Below are 19705 nucleotides of genomic sequence, written 5' to 3'. Positions count from 1 at the left end.
ATGCGTGTGCTGGTTGATTGTGCAGTATGCGTGCTGCTTATGTTTGTTGATTGTGTCCCTTTTTAAAAAGCTACTGTAATGCGCCTTTTTAAATTGCCCCTCGGGGATGAATAAAGTGCTTTGAATTGAATTGAATTGAATTGAATTGAATTGAATTGAATTGAATTGAATTGAATAGGTCGTTACACGTGGCCGAAAATTTTCAACATGTTGAAAATCCAGCGGCGACCAGAAAAAGGTACGACTCTTTGGGCGACTGCTCCCGACCATACAGGCTTCACCCCACGACATGTCGCCAGGATGTCGCCTGTATGGTCGTGAGTCGTCTCCTCAGTCGCCCAAAGAGTCGTAGCGTCTTTCTGGTCACCGCTGAATTTTCAGCATGCGACCTGCAATGACCTATAGTGGGTGCCGGAAGTTGCCAAAAAAGTTGCGTAAGTGGGACAGGCCCATTGCATTCATTATTGTCACAAGTATAGCTCCACCGCCTATTTTCCATCACCCTTGCTTCCAGAGCCTTGCCCGACTATCCATTTTGCCAGACCAACAGAGGAGCCACAGTTTAAGAATAAGGAGACGAGGAAACACTTTTTTTTCTCACAGAGAGTGGTGAGTCTGTGGAATTCTCTGCCTCAGAGGGCGATGGAGCCAGGTTCTCTGGATGCTTTCAAGAGAGAGCTAGATAGGGCTCTTAAAAATAGCGGAGTCAGGGGATATTGGGAGAAGGCAGGAACGGGGTACTGATTGGGGATGATCAGCCATGATCACATTGAATGGCGGTGCTGGCTCAAAGGGCCGAATGGCCTCTACTCCTGCACCTATTGTCTATTGTCTATTGTCTACCTCGGTACACGTGACAATAAACTAAAGACAAAGCACTTAGGACAGCTAGAAATCTAAGTGAAACAAATATTAAATGTTAAATATGAACCCAGTGAGTTCCTCCAGCATTTTGTTCTCTCTGCAAGACTCCAACATCTGCGTTCTCAGGTACCACTGCTTGCTGTACATGTACACTAATCTTTTTGCAAATATGGACTAGGACACCCTCTCAGATATTCAGTGATCGTGTTACGTGGCATCAACTAGATTGGGAACTGCTGAGTCGTGACGATTGAAAACAAAGGAGTTAACAGTACCATTAGCTGACTATAGACACATGATGCTGTAGTAACTCAGCGAGACAGGCAGCAGCATCTCTGGAGAGAAGGAATGTGTGACAATAGGTGCAGGAGTAGGCCATTCGGCCCTTCGAGCCAGCACCGCCATTCACTGTGATCATGGCTGATCATCCACAATGAGTACCCCGTTCCTGCCTTCTCCCCATATCCCTTGACTCCACTATCTTTAATAGCTCTATCTAACTCCCTCTTGAAAGCATCCAGAGCATTGGCCTCCACTGCCTTCTGAGGCAGAGAATCCCACAGATTCAAAACTGGGTGGAAACGTTTCTCCTCATCTCCGGTCTAAATGGCCCACCACTTAATCTTAAACTGTGACCCCCAGGTTTTGGACTTCCCCAACATCGGGAACATGTTTCCTCCCTCTAGCGTGTCCAATCCCTCAATAATCTTAAATGTTTCATAAAGATCCCCTCTCATCCTATTAAACCCCAGAGTGTACAAGCCCATTCACTCCATTCTTTCAACATATGACAGTCCCGCCATCCCGGGAATTAACCTTGTGAACCTACCCTGCACTCCCTCAATTTGTCCTTCATCAAATTTCCTCAAGACCAAAACTACACACAATACTCCAGGTGTGATCTCACTAGGGCTCTGTACAACTGCAGGAGGACCTCTTTTCTCCTGTACTCAACTCCTCTTGTTATGAAGGCCAACATGCCATTCGCTTTCTTCACTACCTGCTGTACATGCATGCTTACTTTCATTGACTGATGAACAAGGGTCCCAGATCTCGTTGTACTTCCCCTTTTCCTAACTTGACACCATTTAGATAGTAATCTGCCTTCCTGTTCCTGCCACCAAAGTGGATAACCTAACATGTATCCACATTAAACTGCATCTGCCATGCATCTGTTCACTCACCCAACCTGTCCAAGTCACCCTGCATCCTCCTCACAGTTCACACTGCCAATGTTACTTTTATTCGCTTCATCTAAATCATTGATGTATATTGTAAATAGCGGCGGTCCCAGCACCGAGCCTTGCAGTACCCCACTAGTCACTGCCTGCCATTCTGAAAGGGACACGTTAATCCCTACTCTTTGTTTCCAGTCTGCCAACCAATTTTCTATCCATGTCAGAACCTTACCCCCAATACCATGTGCTCTAATTTTGCCCACTAATGTCCTATGTGAGACCTTATCAAATGCTTTCTAATAGTTCAGGTACACTACATCCACTAGCTCTCCCTTGTCCATTTCCCTAGTTACATCCAGGTTCGGATCAACACCCTTCTCAAGACTGAAGAAGGGTCTCGACCCGAAACGTCGCCTATTCCTTCTATCCAGAGATGCTGCCTGTCCCGCTGAGTCACTCCAGCATTTTGGGTCTATCTTCCGTTTAAACCGGCACTTGCAGTTCCTTCCTACAACAAACCACTAACTAGTGTCGCAGTCTGAAGAAGGGCCTCGACCCGAAACGTCGCCTATTCCTTCGCTCCATAGATGCTGCCTCACCTGCTGAGTTACTCCAGCTTTTTTGTCTACCTTCGACTTTTCCAGCATCTGCAGTTCCTTCTTGAACAGCGAGTGTTTCATTTTCAGTTGCCAGTCTGCAGCCAACACAGCCACACTGCTCCCCCTGGTGGCTGCTCACATAGCTGCTCGAACAACACTGAGACAAACGCAAGACAGACACAAAAAGCTGGAGTAACTCAGCAAGTCCCCGCTGTCCAGCGATCCCCGCACACTAACACTACCCTACACACATTAGGGACAATTTACATTTGTACCTCCCAACCCCATTTTCCTGTCTTCTCCCCATAACCTCTGACACCCGTACTAATCAAGAATCTATCTCTGCCTTAAAAATATCCACTGACTTGGCCTCCACAGCCGTCTGTGGCAAAGAAGTCCCCAGATTCACCACCGTCTGACTAAAGAAATTCCTCCTCCTCTTCCTAAAAGACCATCCTTTAATTCTGAGGCTGTGACCTCTAGCCCTAGACTCTCCCACTAGTGGAAACATCCTCTCCACATTCACTGTATCCAAGCCTTTCACTATTCTGTGAGATGAGGTCAATGAGGTCCCCCCTCATTCTTCTAAACTCCAGTGAGTAAAGGCCCACAAGCAGGTTGAGGTCAGTCTGCAAACCTGCACGTCCTTGTAGTGTGGGAGGAAACCAGAGATTCCCAGGAGACAACCCACGCAGATCACAGGGAGAAGGCACAACGCCCTTGGTGAGGATGGATGCCGGGTCCCTGGCGCTGCGAGGCAGCAGTACTACTCGCTGCGCTCCGTGCTGGAGCTCGGCTCACCTTGCACCATCGCACGAGGATCCCTCCGGGCCGCTCGGTCAGCTCCTCGATCTGGACGGGAGCCCGTGAGGCTACGGCTCCGTGCGTGGCGATCCGCTCCTTCACAAAACCAAGGAAACTGTTGTCCAACTGTGCCGATAGACAGGCCACTTCCACCAGCGAAGGGACTTCTGGCAAACTGGTTGAAACAGGGAAAGAGGGCATTTCAATAAAAGGCACAGCAGGAGTTGGGTAACGGCAACACGGTTGGGCAGCCACGGTGGTGCAGCGTTAGAGTCGCTGCCTCACAGACTCAGCTTCCATCCTGACTACAGGTGCTGTCTGTGTGGAGTTTGCACATTCTCCCCAATCTGCTCTGCCACAGAAGGCAGTGGAGGCCAATTCACTGGATGTTTTCAAGAGAGTTAGATTTAGCTCTGAGGGTAAGGGGATCAGAGGATATGGGGAAAAAGCCAGAACGGGGTACTGATTTTGGATGATCAGCCATGATCATATTGAATGGCGGTGCTGGCTCGAAGGGCCGAATGGCCTCTACTCCACCTATTGTCTATGTTTCTATAACCTGCGTTCATTTTCTCGAGGATCTCCAGTTTCCTCCCACACCCCAAAGACGTGCAGGCTTATAGGTTAATTGGTGTGTTACAATTGTAAATTGTCCCTAGTGTGGGTAGGATAATGTAAGTGTGCGATGATCGCTGGTCGGCACCGACTCCGTGGACTGAAGGGCCTATTTCCGTGCTGTATCTCAAATCTGAACTAAAACTAAAGATAGACACAAAATGCTGGAGTAACTCAGCGGGCCAGGCAGCATCTCTGGAGAGTAGGAACGGGTGACCTGAAACGTCACTCATTCCTTCCCTCCACAGATGCTGCCTGTCCCGCTGAGTTACTCCAGCATTTTGCGTCTATCTTTGGTTTAAACCATAATCTGCAGTTCCTTCCTAAATCTAAATTAAACTAGCACTGATGTACTGAGTGTTTTTGTTGCACCAGACACTTCTGGTGATGACCCACTCCATGGACAGCAACCTTGTACAAAACATGTTGGATTCAATTCCCCAATCCTCCACCACCAACCATTTATATTGCTTCTGCAGGTCAGACTACAAGAAGATAAATAATCTGATTATTTTTTTTATGTTGCTGGTTTCACAAGGGAGAAGAGACCTCGGTATCATGCAAATGCAACACTCCTGCAAGGCAATGCTGGGAATGTCTGCCTGGGTCACACAACTAACGTTCGTGTTAAAGACTAAATATAATAATGAGAGAGATACAAGGAACTGCAGGTGCTCCAATCTTCAATAGAGCACAAAGTGCTGGAGTAACTCAGTGGATTTGACAGCATCTTTGGAGGATATGGATAGGTGAAGTTTCAGGTCAGGACCCTTCTTCATCCAGGACAAGGGGTCACAGCTTAAGGATAAGGGGGAAATCCTTTAAAACCGAGATGAGAAGAACTTTTTTCACACAGAGAGTGGTGAATCTCTGGAACTCTCTGCCACAGATGGTAGTTGAGGCCAGTTCATTGGCTATATTTAAGAGGGAGTTAGATGTGGCCCTTGTGGCTAAGGGGATCAGGGGGTATGGAGAGAAGGCAGGTACGGGATACTGAGTTGGATGATCAGCCATGAGCATATTGAATGGCGGTGCAGGCTCGAAGGGCCGAATGGCCTACTCCTGCACCTAATTTCTATGTTTCTATGTTTCTTCAGACATTGGGCTTGTATACTCTGGAGTTTAGAAGGATGAGAGGGGATCATATAGAACATATATGATTATTAATGATTTGAACCCGTTAGAGGCAGGAAACATGTTCCCGATGTTGGGGGAGTCCAGAACCAGGGGCCACAGTTTAAGAATAAGGAGTAAGCCATTTAGAATGGAGACGAGGAATCACTTTTCCACACAGAGAGTTGTGAGGCCCAGGACAGAAAGGTCAGTGTGGGAATGGGAAGGGGAGTTAAAATGGTTGGCAACCAGGTGATCCAGCAGGCTGGGCGGACCGCGTGCAGGTGTTTGGTGCAACAGTCCATTAGTCAACGCTTGGTCTCATCAGGTGAAGGACATGAAGATTAACTAGGGACGAGGATACCTGTCGAGCTGGATTTGCAGAGCTTTCTTGGTGAAGTTTCCGAGCTTCTCCTCTGCTGTGCCACCGAGAATGGCGATCTCCCCTACAAAACAATGCAATACACCACCGGTCACCGCCCACATCTAGCAATCGCACACCGCCTTCCATCCCCCAACTCGGCCATAACCCGCAGAAATGAGGCCGGTGGCGCAGCGGTAGAGCTGCTGCCTCACAGCGCCAGATACCCAGGTTCCACCCCGACTACGGGTGCTGTCTGTACGCAGTTTGTACCTTCACCCCGTGACCCGCGTGGGTTTTCTCCGGTTTCCTCCCGCACTCCAAAGACGTACAGGTTTGTAGGTTCATTGACTTGGTAAAATTGTAAAATTGTCAATGGACAATAGACAATAGGTGCAGGAGTAGGCCATTCAGCCCTTCGAGCCAGCACCGCCATTCAATCTGATCATGGCTGATCATCCCCAATTCCTGCCTTCTCCCCATAGCCCCTGACTCCGCTATCTTTAAGAGCCCTATCTAGCTCTCTCTTGAAAGCATCCAGAGAACTGGCCTCCACCGCCCTCTGAGGCAGAGAATTCCACAGACTCACAACTCTCTGTGTGAAAAAGTGTTTTCCTCATCTCCGTTCTAAATGGCTTACTCCTTATTGTTAAACTGTGGCCCCTGGTTCTGGACTCCCCCAACATCGGGAACATGTTTCCTGCCTCTAGCGTGTCCAAACCCTTTATAATCTTATATGTTTCAATAAGATCCCCTCTCATCCTTCTAAATTCCAGAGTGTACAAGCCCAGCTGCTCCATTCTCTCAGCATATGACAGTCCTGCCATCCCGGGAATTAACCTTGTGAACCTCCGCTTCACTCCCTCAATAGCAAGAATGTCCTTCCTCAAATTAGGGGACCAAAACTGCACACAATACTCCAGGTGTGGTCTCACTAGGGCCCTGTACAACTGCAGAAGGACCTCTTTGCTCTTGTACTGAACTCCTCTTGTTATGAAAGCCAACATGCCATTGGCTTTCTTTACTGCCTGCTGTACCTAGTGTGTAGGATAGTGTTAGTGTGTGGGGATTGCTGCTCAGCATAGTCTCGGTGGGCCGAAAGGCCTGTTTCTCTGCTCTGTATCTCTAAACTAAACTAAACCCAAACCCTGCAACTTTTAAACACCAAAACAGAGCTCTTATCAAAGAAATCAGACATTTTACAAGTGTGGGGATTTATTGCAGCATCAGTAATACGATCTAAAGGGCCTGTCCCACTTGGTCACCGTAAAGTTTGCGTTGTGATGACGTTTGACGAGCGGTGTTTTTTCAAATGTCGCAATGTTATTTCTGTCGCCGCTGGATTTTGAAATGTTCGAAATCTTTTGGCGACACTGATGTGACGCAGGCAGACGCCGAAAATAATCGGCAAGTCGGACAGGCCCCTTAACGGCTTCAGTTGCACAGGAACCTCGTGCACACTGTTAACCCAGATGTCTGATTGGATAGCATGCAAGAGTGAAGCTTTACACTGTACCTCGGTACACGTGACAATAATAATAAGCCTGAAACTGAGAGGAAGAAGGTGCTGTGCGACTGGGTAGAGGATGCCGAGCGACCAACCACCCCACTCCCTCACCTTCCCGTAGCAGCTCCTCTGCCGTGTTCACTCCATGCTCGATTAACTTCTGACAGTCGTCCAGTGGCCTGATGCTTTCCTCTTCCATCTTGTTCACCTCCTGCAGCAAGGAAGCTGACCGCTCGTCCAGCAACCTGATCACCGTTTCTTTCAGTTCACTGAAGTGGTGTTGCAGGGAACTGCGAGCCTGCACCGCACTTCCATTGATCTGGGTCGAGAAAGAACAAGCAACCACATAAAGAGGGAGACCAGTGCTCCACCATCCACGCTCTTTGAGCGGCACAGTGGTGCAGCAGGTAGAACTGCTGCCTGACAGGGCCCGAGTCCCGGGTTCGATCCCGACCTCGGGTGCAGTTTGCACGTTTAGTTTAGTTTGGAGATAGTGAGCAAACAGGCCCTTCGGCCCACCGAGTCCACACCGACCAGAGATCTCCACACACTTACACTGCCCAACATCCGCTAGGGACAATTTTACATTTATAACACGCTAATTAACTTGCAAACCTGTACGACGGGAGTGTGGGAGGAAACCGAAGATCTTGGAAAAAACCCACACGGTCACAGGGAGAACGTACAAACTCCGTACAGGCAGCACCCGTAGCCGAGATCCAACCCGTGTCTCTAGCGCTGAAAAAGCTGATAGGCAGCAAGTCTACTGCTGCGCCACCGTGCCATTTTATTCTATGTAAAATGACTTTAGTGTGTAGGGAGTGGAGGCGAAAGTGGGATAACATGCAACTAGCGTGAACGGGTGATCGATGGCCAGCGAAGACAGGAGAGAATCGGGGAAGCATTTGGTTAGTCACCTAAAAGTAGAGAATTCAATGTTCAAACCGTTGAGTTATACCTTATATTCCGCTTGGCTAGCTTACATCCCATCGGTATGAATAAAGAATTCCCCAATTTTTGGTGACTAACCAACTCCCACCCTCCTTTTCCTTGTTCTCTTCTTCTTCTCCTCCACATCCCCTTCCATCTATATTTCCTCCTCTGGCTGCACAATTGCCACCTCTTCTTTCCTTATCTCACAATGTTTGTCTGTACATCTCTAGTCTTTGTCCAACCACCTGTCTATCAACACCCCAGCTCACCTGCATCCGCCGACCAAAGATCCTATAGCGGAGCAAGATAGACCACTCCTTCTAAATGCAATGGGCTGACGTGTAGTACGCAGCGGAGCGGAACGTGGGCCTTTTTTTCATCCATTTCAGTAACCCGACCCGACCCGACCCGACCCGACCCGACTCACAGTGTAATCAACGTTGCAGGGGAACAGTTTGTGTTAATAAATTATAATTCTGAAAATGAGGAGAAGATTTTTACTAAATAACTTTTATTTTTACGAGGATGTTTCCGTAACCGGTTTCCGTCTCCGCACTAGTATCTTTGCTCCGCTACGGTGGGATCTTTGGTGCAGAGACGGAAGCCGGTTACGGAAATGGGGCCGAAAATTACCCATGAATCTGCCATGACTGTACAACGTTTTATTCGTCAAGTGGCCTATCTTGCTCGCTATAGGATCTTTGCTGCCGCCCACTTGCCAGGCTTTGCCCCGCCCCCCCCCCCGCCCAACAACTCAGTCTGAAGAAAGGCTCCCGACCTGAAACATCACCCATCCATGTTCTCCACAGATGCTGCCTGACCCGCTGAGTTACTCCAGCACCTTGTGTCTTTTTTAGTAAACCAGCATCTGCAGTTCCTCGTGACTGTTGGTTTAAATATCATTAGGGCAGCACGGTGGCGCAGCAGTAGAGACCCTGGTTCGATCCTGACTACGGGTGCTGTCTGTACGGAGTTTGTACGTTCTCCCTGTGACCTTCTCCGAGATCTTTGGTTTTCTCCCAAACTACAAAGACGTACAGGTTTCCAGCTAATTGGGTTGGTATAAGTGTAAAATTGGCCCTAGTGTGCGGGGATCGCTGGTCGGTGTGGACACGGTGGGCTGAAGGGCCTGTTTCTCTAAACTAAACTAAACTAGCACAGCAGGACTATAAACATAATACACACAGATAAATATAAACAAAAATTCAACAAATGAATAACTGTAGTACGAGTGGGAGGGAAACACAAAGTCCGCAGTGCAACCATATACGGGGATATATTACTCTAATCATACAGGATGCTGGTATAACCACACCTGCAGTAAAGTGCATGGATTTGACTGCTTATCTTCTGGTATTGGAGGCTGTCCAAATGTGATTTCACTGGGCTGGTTCCCAGGGTGAGGGTTGTTCTGTCATGTGCAGCTGATGAAGTCCTCTGCCCTTCTAAAGGATGTCATGACAATAGCTGGTCCCAGCATCCTCGCCATCATCAACAGCTCTCTGGCCACTGGTGCTGTTCCTACCTGCTTCAAGCAGCGGTGGTCCAGCCCCTCCTGAAAAAACCTAACCTCGACCCCACCTTGCCAAGAAGCTACAGACCAATTTCAAAACTGTCTTTCCTGTCTAAAGCCCTTGAAAAGGTAATTTTAAGTCAACATGCCTTACCTTCACCAAAACACTATCTTGGAAACTTTCCAATCACGTTTCAGGACCCACCACAGCACAGAGTCTGCCTTGCTGAAGGTACGTAATGACCTACTGCTCACCGTTGACTCCGGCGACTGTGCAATCCTGCTCCTTCTCGACCTCAGCGCAGCATTTGATACTGCTGACCACACCATCCTAATTGACTGTCTCCGGTACGGGGTTGGTATTGATGGCACTGCCCTGAGCTGGTTCATCTCCTACCTCAAAGGTAGGAGTTTCTCTACTAACATAGGCAACTCTTTCTCCTCCCCAACTAGCCTCTGCTGTGGGGTTCCACAAGGTTCCATCCTTGGCCCCATTCTCTTCTCCCTGTATATGCTCCCCTTAGGTCAAATCATTCAAAGGCACGGCATTTCCTTCCATTGCTATGCAGACGATACACAACTCTACCTCCCCCTGAAGCCCAACAACCGATCAAATCTACTTAACCTTATCCACTGCCTCGAGGATATAACGTGATGGATGGTCCAGAACTTCCTCCAACTAAACGAGAGTAAGTCTGAGGTCATCCTTCTCGGCCCCTCGGACTCAATCAAAACGATAGCAGGCAGCCTTGGAAGCCTTACCCCATTACTCAAACCTCACGTCAAAAACCTTGGCGTGATATTTGACTCAGCATTGACATTTGACAAACAAATCAATGCCGTGGTAAAAGCTAGCATCTTCCAGTTTGATGACCTCAAAAAGATCATCCACACATTCATCTCCTCCCGCCTCGATTACTGCAACTCCCTTTACACTGGCATCAGCCAATCTTCCCTGTCCCGCCTGCAACTGGTCCAAAACGCCGCAGCGAGACTCCTGACGGGCACCCGAAAAAGGGACCACATCACCCCGATCCTGGCCTCTCTCCACTGGCTCCCTGTGCAGTTCTGAATAAATTTCAAGATCCTTCTTTATGTCTACAAAGCCCTTACGGGCTTGCCCCCACCTACATCAAAAGTCTGCTCACCCACCACACCACCTCCAGGTCCCTCAGATCGGCCGACTTGGAGTTACTGAACATCCCGCGGTCCAGGCATAAGCTCAGGGGCGACCGCACCTTTGCGGTTGCAGCTCCTAGACTGTGGAACAGCATCCCTCTTCCCATCAGAACTGCCCCCTCCATCGACTCTTTTAAGTCGAGACTTAAAACTCATCTTTACTCTCAAGCCTTTCTTGACGTCCTCTGAGGGAGGGCTATATGTATGTAGTGATGTATGTACTTAGTCTATGAACCACTGTTCTATAACGTTAATACCTCCAACAATGTAAAGCACTTTGGTCAACGAGAGTTGCTTTGTAGAAATAAAAGTGACTTGACTTGATGAAAATGCAGCTCGATGTTGTCAAATTGGAAAGGATGCAGAGAATATTTACGAGGATGTTGCCGGGACTAGAGGGTGTGAGCTTTAGGGGGAGGTTGAGTAGGCTGGGTCTCTATTCCATGGAGTGCAGGAGGATGAGGGGTGATCTTATAGAGGTGTATAAAATCATGAGAGGAATAGATCGGGTAGACGCAAAGAGTCTCTTGCCCAGAGTAGGGGAATCAAGAACCAGAGGACATAGGTTCAAGGTGAAGGGGTAAAGATTTAATAGGAATCTGAGGGGGGTAACTTTTACACACAAAGTGGTGTGAGTATGGAATGAGCTGCCGGAGGAGGTAGTTGAGACAGAGACTATCTTCTCTTTCTTCTTCTTCCCCCCCCCCTCCCCCCCCCCCCCTCCCCCACATCAGTCTGAAGAAGGGTTTTGGCCTGAAACGTTGCCTATTTATTTCGCTCCATGGATGCTGCTGTACCTGCTGAGTTTCTCCAGCAGTTTTGTCTACCTTCGATTTACCAGCATCTGCAGTTCCTTCTTAAATACTAGGTATAGATACATGATAAGGAAATAACGTTTAGTGCAAGGTAAAGTCCGATCAAGGATATCCTGAGGGTCATCAAAGAGGTAGATAGTAGTTTAGGAATGCTCGGGTGATTCATTGCCTGATAACAGCTGGGAAGAAACTATCCCTGAATCTGGAGGTGTGCGTTTCTACACTTCTGTACCTTTTGCCCGATGGAAGAGGGGAGAAGAGGGAGTGGCCGGAGAGCGACTCATCCTTGATTATGCTGCTGGCTTTGCCGAGGCAGCCTGAGGTATAAATGGAGTCAATAGAAGGGAGGTTGGTTTGTGTGATGGTCTGGGCTGCGTCCACAATTCGCTGCATCAAGTTGGCATCGTGGTCGGCACAGACATTGTGGGCCGAAGGGCCTCTTCCTGTGTTACACTGTTCCATGTTCTGTTCAAACAGCTCCCCAGCACTACTGCTGAAACACACTGCAAACACACCTGCTTACATTCACCAGCAAACTGGGCCCAGGAAGAAATACTTTGAATAGGCAGTGTGATATTTTATGTTTCAACATGTTTGTAAAAGGATGTGATGCAACAAGCCACAAGAACCTCTGTCATTGTTATCTTGACTGCATTTAATCTGCAGGCTGCAACGGGGGATGAAAACAGGAAGGAATTTAAATTAACAGAAACCCATGCTTCAGTATGAGTTGTGTTTCACTATCTGTCAGTCCTGTTACTTGTATGTGAGATGCAAAACATTTTGCTGAGTTCCCAGTCCTCCAGATAACAAAGTTAGAAATGTGTAAGCCTCACCAGAGATTTAAACTTGCTGTTGCTTCTGTTCAATGAATTACTGTCTCCATCGACTTCATTCTATCTCAAAATTGGTATCAAGTAACAACTCCAAAATGTAAAAAAAACAGCAGACGTTTTAAGCGTGCAGAACCATTAGGTAGAAATAAGGACCTGCAGCGCTGAAGTAACGCAGCGGGTCAGGCAGCATCTTTGGAAGGAATGGATAGGCTACAGTTCTGGTCAGAACTTATGGGCCACTTTTTCGACTTTTTCGGCCACTGCCGGCACCCATCATAGTCACAGCAGGTCTCCGAAAATGTTCAACATGTTGAAAATCCAGCGGCGACCAGAACAAGAATAGTATTTGAGCAACTACTAACCATATAACAACCATATATAACCATATAACAATTTCAGCACGGAAACAGGCCATCTCAACCCTTCTAGTCCGTGCCGAACACATAATCTCCCCTAGTCCCATATACCTGCGCTCAGACCATAACCCTCCATTCCCTTCCCATGCATATGCCTATCCAATTTATTTTTAAATGATAAAAACGAACCTGCCTCCACCACCTTCACTGGAAGCTCATTCCACACAGCTACCACTCTCTGAGTAAAGAAGTTCCCCCTCATGTTACCCCTAAACTTCAGTCCCTTAATTCTCAAGTCAAACTACTCATGACCATACAGGCTTCATGGTCGCGAGTCGTCTCCTCAGTCGCCCAAAGAGTCGTAGCGTCTTTCTGGTCGTCCCTGGATTTTCAACCTGTTGAAAATTTTCGGCAACCTGCGACAACTTATGACGGGTGCCGGCAGTGGCCGGAAAAGTCGCGTAAGTGGGACAGGCCCATAAGGAGTGTAAAGAAAGGTCCCAACCTGAAACGTCACCCACTGTTCGTTCCCTCCTCACATGCTGCCTGACCTGCTGAGTTCTTCCAGCACTGTGTGTCTTACTACTGCAATGTTATCTTACTGTAGTCCCGATTATTTGTTATCAACCTATAGTATTCAGTCATTTGTCAGCGTTTAACCCCAGCCACACCAAAATGAGTTGAGTTTAGTTTATTATCACGTGTACTGAGAAACGCTTTGGTTGCGTGCTAACCAGTCAGCGGAAAGACATGATTACAATCGAGCCATTTACAGTGGACAGATACATGATAAAGGGAATATCGTGAATAATGTTTAGTGCAAGACAAAGCCAGTAAAGGCCGAGCAAAGATAGCTCGAGAGTCTCCAGTGAGGTGGATAGTAGTTCACAAATGCTCTCTAAACAATAGACAATAGGCAATAGGTGCAGGAGTAGGCCATTCGGCCCTTCGAGCCAGCACCGCCATTCATAGCTGATCATCCCTAATCAGTACCCCGTTCCTGCCTTCTCCCCATATCCCCTGACTCTGCTATTTTTAAGAGCACTATCTAACTCTCTTGAAAGCATCCAGATAACCTGCCTCCACTGCCCTCTGAGGAAGAGAATTCCACAGACTCACCACTCTGTGTGAGAAAAAGTGTCTCCTCGTCTCCGTTCTAAATGGCTTACTCCTTATTCTTAAACTGTGGCCCCTGGTCCAGGACTCCCCCAACATCGGGAACATGTTTCCTGCCTCTAGTGTGTCCAAGCCCTTAACAATCTTATATGTTTCAATGAGATCGCCTCTCATCTTTCTAAACTACAGAGTGTTCAAGCTCAGCTGCTCCATTCTCTCAGCATATGACAGTCCCTCCATCCCGGGAATTAACCTTGTAAACCTACGCTGCACTCGAGTTGTGGTAGGTTGGTTCAGTTGCCTGAAATGACATATTATATGTTGGAGAAAGTCAGTAGATGTGTATTCAGGCTCGAGCTACAACTGGATCTAACGTCAACCATCTGTAGCTGTTTGAGAAACTTGTAACTTCCTGACTTCAGCTCCTGTTGAAGATTTTGCAGCATGATGCAAGAGTTGAACTGTGGCACACAAAACAAATTACTTTTTTTAAAAGACTAAAACTAGTCTAAAAAATCCTGGGCTAGCTCTTAGACTTGTCTAATTTTTTTAATAAAAAAAAACTAAAACTAAAAGTCAGTTCAATATCTAACTGACGGGATTAGTTCTTCTCTCTCATCTCCTTTAAGGTGGGCGGGGAAAGATGTAAAAGGAACTAGAGAGATAACTCTTTCCACCCAAGTGTGGCAGGTACATGGAACAAACTGCCAGAGAAGGTATGAAGGAAGAAATTGCAGATGCTGGTTTAAATCGAAGATGGCAGATCGGGTGACGTTTTGGATCTGAAGACGTCACCCGTTCCTTTTCTCCAGAGATGCTGCCTGTCCCGCTGAGTTGCTCCAGAACTTTGTGCCAGAGGAGGTAGTTGAGGCAGGTAATATCACAACATTCAAAAGAGATTGAGACAGACACATGAATGGGAAAGGTTTAGAATGAAATGGGCCAACCGCAAATAGTTGGGGCATGTTAGCTTGGGCAGGTTGGGCCAAAGAGCCTGTCTCCATGCTGTATGACTCTAAGACTGGGTGTAAATCTGCATTTTGTCAAAGACCATTTTAGGATCTTAATTTATTTCATTTATCTATCCATTCCCTCCACAGATGCTGCCTGACCTGCTGAATTACTTCAGCACTTTATGTTCAGGCCAATCACTCATGGTTATTTGTTGAGGATTGTTGCAGATAGCTAGCTCCTGTATGACTGTTGACACTTGTGATTCAGGGCAGCATTGTGGTGTAGCAGTATAGTTGCTGCCAAAAAGCAACAGAGACCCGGCTTCCATCCCGATTACTGATGCTGTCTGGATGGAATTTGTCCCTTCTCCCTGTGACCACGTAGGTTTTCTCCAGTTTCTTCCCATACTCCAAAGATGTACAGATTTGTAGGTTCATTGGCTTTGGTAAAATTGTAAAGTGTCCCTAGTGTGTAGGATACATAGAAACATAGAAAATAGGTGCAGGTGGAGGCCATTCGGCCCTTCGAGCCAGCACCGCCATTCATTTTGATCATGGCTGAGCGTCCCCTATCAATAATCCATGCCTGCCTTCTCCCCATATCCCTTGACTCCACTAGCCCCTAGAGCTCTATCTAACTCTCTCTTAAATCCATCCAGTGATTTGGCCTCCACTGCCCTCTGTGGCAGGGAATTCCATAAATTCACAACTCTCTGCATGAAAAGGTTTTTTCTCACCTCAGTCTTAAATTACCTCCCCTTTACTCTAAGACTGTGGCTCCTGGTTCTGGACGCCCAACATTGGGAACATTTTTCCTGCATCTAGCTTGTCCAGTCCTTTTATAATTTTATATGTTTCTATAAGATCCCCCCTCATCCTTCTAAACTCCAGTGAATATAAGCCTAGTCTTTTCAATCTTTCCTCATATGACAGTCCCGCCATCCCAGGGATCAATCTCGTGAACCTATGCTGCACTGCCTCAATCACAAGGATGTCCTTCCTCAAATTAGGAGACCAAAACTGTACACAATACTCCTGATGTGGTCTCACCAGAGCCCTATACAACTGCAGAAGAACTTCTTTACTCCTATACTGAAATATTCTTGTTATGAAGGCCAACATTTCATTAGCTTTCTTCACTGCCTGCTGTACCTGTAAGCCAACTTTCAATGACCTGTGTACAAGGACGCCCAGGTCTCGCTGCTCCTCCCCCTTACCTAACCTAACCCCATTGAGATAATAATCTGCCCCCTTGTTTTTCCGACAAAAAAGATAACCTCACATTTATCTATATTATACTGCATTTGCCACGCATCTGCCCACTCACTCTACAACCTCCTAACTACCTCTTCACAGTTCACACTGCCAACCAGCTTTGTGTCATCCACAAACTTGCTAGTGTTGCTCCTAATTCCCTCTTCCAAATCATTAATATATATGGTAAATAGTTGCTGCCCCAACACCGAGCCTTGCGGCACTCCACTCGCCACTGCCTGCCATTCTGAAAAGGACCCGTTCACTCCTACTCTTTGCTTCCGGTCTGCCAACCAATTTTCTATCCATGTCAACACCCTATCCCCAATACCATGTGCTAGTGCTAGTGTAAGGGGTGATCGCTAGTCGACACAGACTCAGTGGGCTGGATGGCCTGTTTCCACATTGTGTCTCTAAAGTCTAAATAAAGTCCAGTTCAGTTTTAGTTTATTGTCACGTGAATGGGGGCGTAGTGAAATGTTTTCCACTGTACCTCGGTCCACGTGACAATAAACTAAAAACTAAAGCTTGAATGGCTGTGAAGTAGTAATGAATGCCCCGAGCAGGCCACGAGATTGATCCCTGGGATGGCGGGACTGGCCTATGAGGAAAGATTGAAAAGACAAGGCTTGTATTCACTGGAGTTTAGAAGGATGGGGGGGGGGGGGGGGGGGGGGGGGGGGGGGGGGGGATCTTATAGAAACATATAAAATTATAAAAGGACTGGACAAGCTAGATGCAGGAAAAATGTCCCCAATGTTGGGGGAGTCCAGAACCAGGGGGCCACTGTTTAAGAATAAGGAGTAAGCCATTTAGAACGGAGACGAGGAAACACTTTTTCTCACAGAGAATGGTGAGTCTGTGGAATTCTCTGCCTCAGAGGGTGGTGGAGGAAGGTTCTCTGGATGATTTCAAGAGAAAGCTAGATAGGGCTCTTAAAAATAGTGGAGTCAGGGGATATGGGGAGAAGGCAGGAACGGGGTACTGATTGGGGATGATCAGCCATGATCACATTGCATGGTGGTGCTGGCTTGAAGGGCCAAATGGCCTACTCCTGCACCTATTATCTATTGTCTATAAGAAGGAACTGCAGATGCTGGAAAATCGAAGGTAGACAAAAATGCTGGAGAAACTCAGCGGGTGAGGCAGCATCTATGGAGCGAAGGAATAGGTGACGTTTCGGGTCGAGACCCTTCTTCAGACGGGCAATGTACATTGGCTAATTGAAAGATGTAGAAACAAAGAACTGCAGATGCTGGTTATACACAAAAGGCCACAAAGTTTAATTGCGAGTGCCTCGTCATTGTTTGAAGCCATTCTTGTTCCCAAATGCAAAATAAGTAACTGACCTGTTTCCTGGCCTGATTCAGGCCCTGTAGTCGTTGTTCCAACTCATCTTTATAATTCTTTGCTGCCTCTATGCTCTCCGTGGCTTCTTTGAGCAGGTCAGCCTGAATTTCAATTTCCATCATTGTCTTCTTCTCCTGCACACAACAGCAAGACAAAAGCAAAGGAGATTTCAAGATGAATAATGTTTAAGAAAGAACTGCAGATGCTGGAAAAAAAATCGAAGGTAGACAAAAAATGCTGGAGAAACTCAGCGGGTGAGGCAGCATCTATGGAGGGAAGGTATAGGCAACGTCACCTATTCCTTCTCTCCATAGATGCTGCCTCACCCGCTGAGTTTCTCCAGCATTTTTTGTCTACCATAAGAAGAATAACGTCGAGTTCTGATTTAAAGTAAATTTTTGTTCTATTTGTCATTCCAGCTAAAGGTCCCTAGCCTGAAACACTAACTGCTTCTTCCATCACAGATGTTACTTCACCCACACGATGTTTCCAACATTTGATCAATAGTTCAATCTTTTACCTAATTTTTTTATTCACTCGAGAAATATATGGGTTATAGTAATTAAATCTCTCAGGTTATTAGTTTAGTTTAGAGATACAGCACGGGTCCACGCCGACCAGCGATCTCCGCACATTACCACTATCCTACACCCACTAGATATAGATATGCCATTTATTGTCACTATACATGTACAATGAAATTAAAAGCAGCTCGTACTCAGTGCATACATATAATTTAGTACAAAAAACAAGAAACAGAAAACAAAAACAAAAGGGAGAGGGGGGGGAGGATAGGTGCACAATTCTGTGGCGCTATATACATATCTATAAAGGCAAAATGGTGAAGGAGATGTTTAAAGATTATATTAAATATTAAAAATGTTTTTAAAAAATGTTAAAAATTACAGTTACAATACACATTACAGTTCCAAATTTCATTACGTGGATATAATAGATGGAAGTCCGGGTGTTGGGCTGTGAAGTCAGTGCATGTGTGAATTAAGAGTAGTTATAATTTTCGGAAAACAACTATTCCTGAGTCTATTTGTCCTAGATTTGATGCACCTATAGCGCCTTCCAGAGGGCAGCAGGTCGAACAGTCCAAACGCAGGATGGGAGCTGTCCTTGATGATATTCTTTGCCCTGCTAAGGCAGCGGGAGGTGTAAATATCCATCAGGGAGGGGAGAGGGCAGCCAATGATCTTCTGTGCTGTCCTAGTTACCCTCTGAAGCCTCTCCCTGTCTGCCATGGTGCAGCTGCCGTACCATGCTGTAATGCAGTATGTCAGCAGGCTCTCGATGGACGAGCGGTAGAAGGTCAGCAGCAGGTTAGAGTCCAGGTTGTGCTTCCTGAGGACCCTCAGGAAGTGCAGCCGCTGCTGAGCCTTCTTGATGACCGCTGTTGTGTTGTCTGTCCAGGAGATATCAGCAGAGATAAGTCAGCCGAGAAACCGGAAGGTGTTGACCCTCTCCACACACTCGCCGTTGATATGTAGGGGGACTAAGTCGGTGCTGTGCCTCCTGAAGTCGACAATGAGCTCTTTTGTTTTCCTGGTGTTCACTAGGGACAATTTTTACATTTACCAAGCCAATTAACCTACAAACCTGGACGTCTTTGGAATGTGGGAGGTCTCCGAAGATCTCAGAGAAAACCCACGCAGGTTACGGGGGGAACGTTCAAACTCCATACAGACAGCACCAGTAATCGGGATGGAACCCGGGTCTCTGGCGCTGGATTCGCTGTAAGGCAGCAACTCTACCGCTGCCCGTTATTACTGCAGTGCCTCGTTGCAGATGTGTAGATACATAATTATATTTTAAATCGATCTACACAATGCAAATGCTACATTCATTTCAAATGCTACGTTTAGTTTATTGTCACATGTACTGGGGTACTGCATTGGTTTTTCATGTAGGAATGTGATAATATTAGTTATTTAATGACTGCTCAGATTGAATGTATATTGTCACAACTCTGAAACAAATAATCTCACATTATCTGTAGCCACGTTAAAAACAATTCTGCAGCCACGAGTTTATTGGTCAGAGGGGTACCCAACATCAATACAGATCGAAAGCATTGAAACACACAGTGGAAAAGACAAAGTGCTGGAGTAAAGGGCCTGTCCCACTTACGCCACTTTTTCAGCCATTGCCGGTACCTGTCATAGGCCAAAGTGTTGAAAATTCAGTGGCGACCAGAAAGACTCTTTGGGTGACTGAGGAGACTACTCACGACCATACAGGTGACACCTGGTGACATGCATGGGGTGACGCCTGTATGGTGGTGAGTAGTCGCCCAAAGAGTCGTACCTTGTTCTGGCTGCCGCTGGATTTTCAACATGAAAATTTTCGGAGA

General features: G+C 46.9%; 1 protein-coding gene across 1 annotated transcript in view; it reads right to left on the bottom strand.

Moving 5' to 3' along the window:
* crlf3 (cytokine receptor-like factor 3) overlaps window positions 1-19705 on the bottom strand; it is a 44958-nt gene that overhangs the window by 9190 nt on the left and 16063 nt on the right. Inside the window, exons 2-5 of the mRNA XM_055654266.1 lie at window positions 17346-17480; window positions 7153-7360; window positions 5538-5619; window positions 3443-3620 (exon numbers count right to left, since the gene is read on the bottom strand). Coding sequence (XP_055510241.1) covers window positions 3443-3620; window positions 5538-5619; window positions 7153-7360; window positions 17346-17468 — 591 coding nt within the window. The 5' untranslated portion in view covers window positions 17469-17480. The remainder of the gene's footprint in view (window positions 1-3442; window positions 3621-5537; window positions 5620-7152; window positions 7361-17345; window positions 17481-19705) is intronic.

The sequence above is a fragment of the Leucoraja erinacea genome, chromosome 23 (assembly GCF_028641065.1).
Source record: "Leucoraja erinacea ecotype New England chromosome 23, Leri_hhj_1, whole genome shotgun sequence".
Taxonomy (NCBI): Eukaryota; Metazoa; Chordata; class Chondrichthyes; order Rajiformes; family Rajidae; genus Leucoraja; species Leucoraja erinaceus.
Note: the sequence above shows the minus strand (reverse complement) of the source record. Positions and strands in the feature narration are given on the sequence as shown.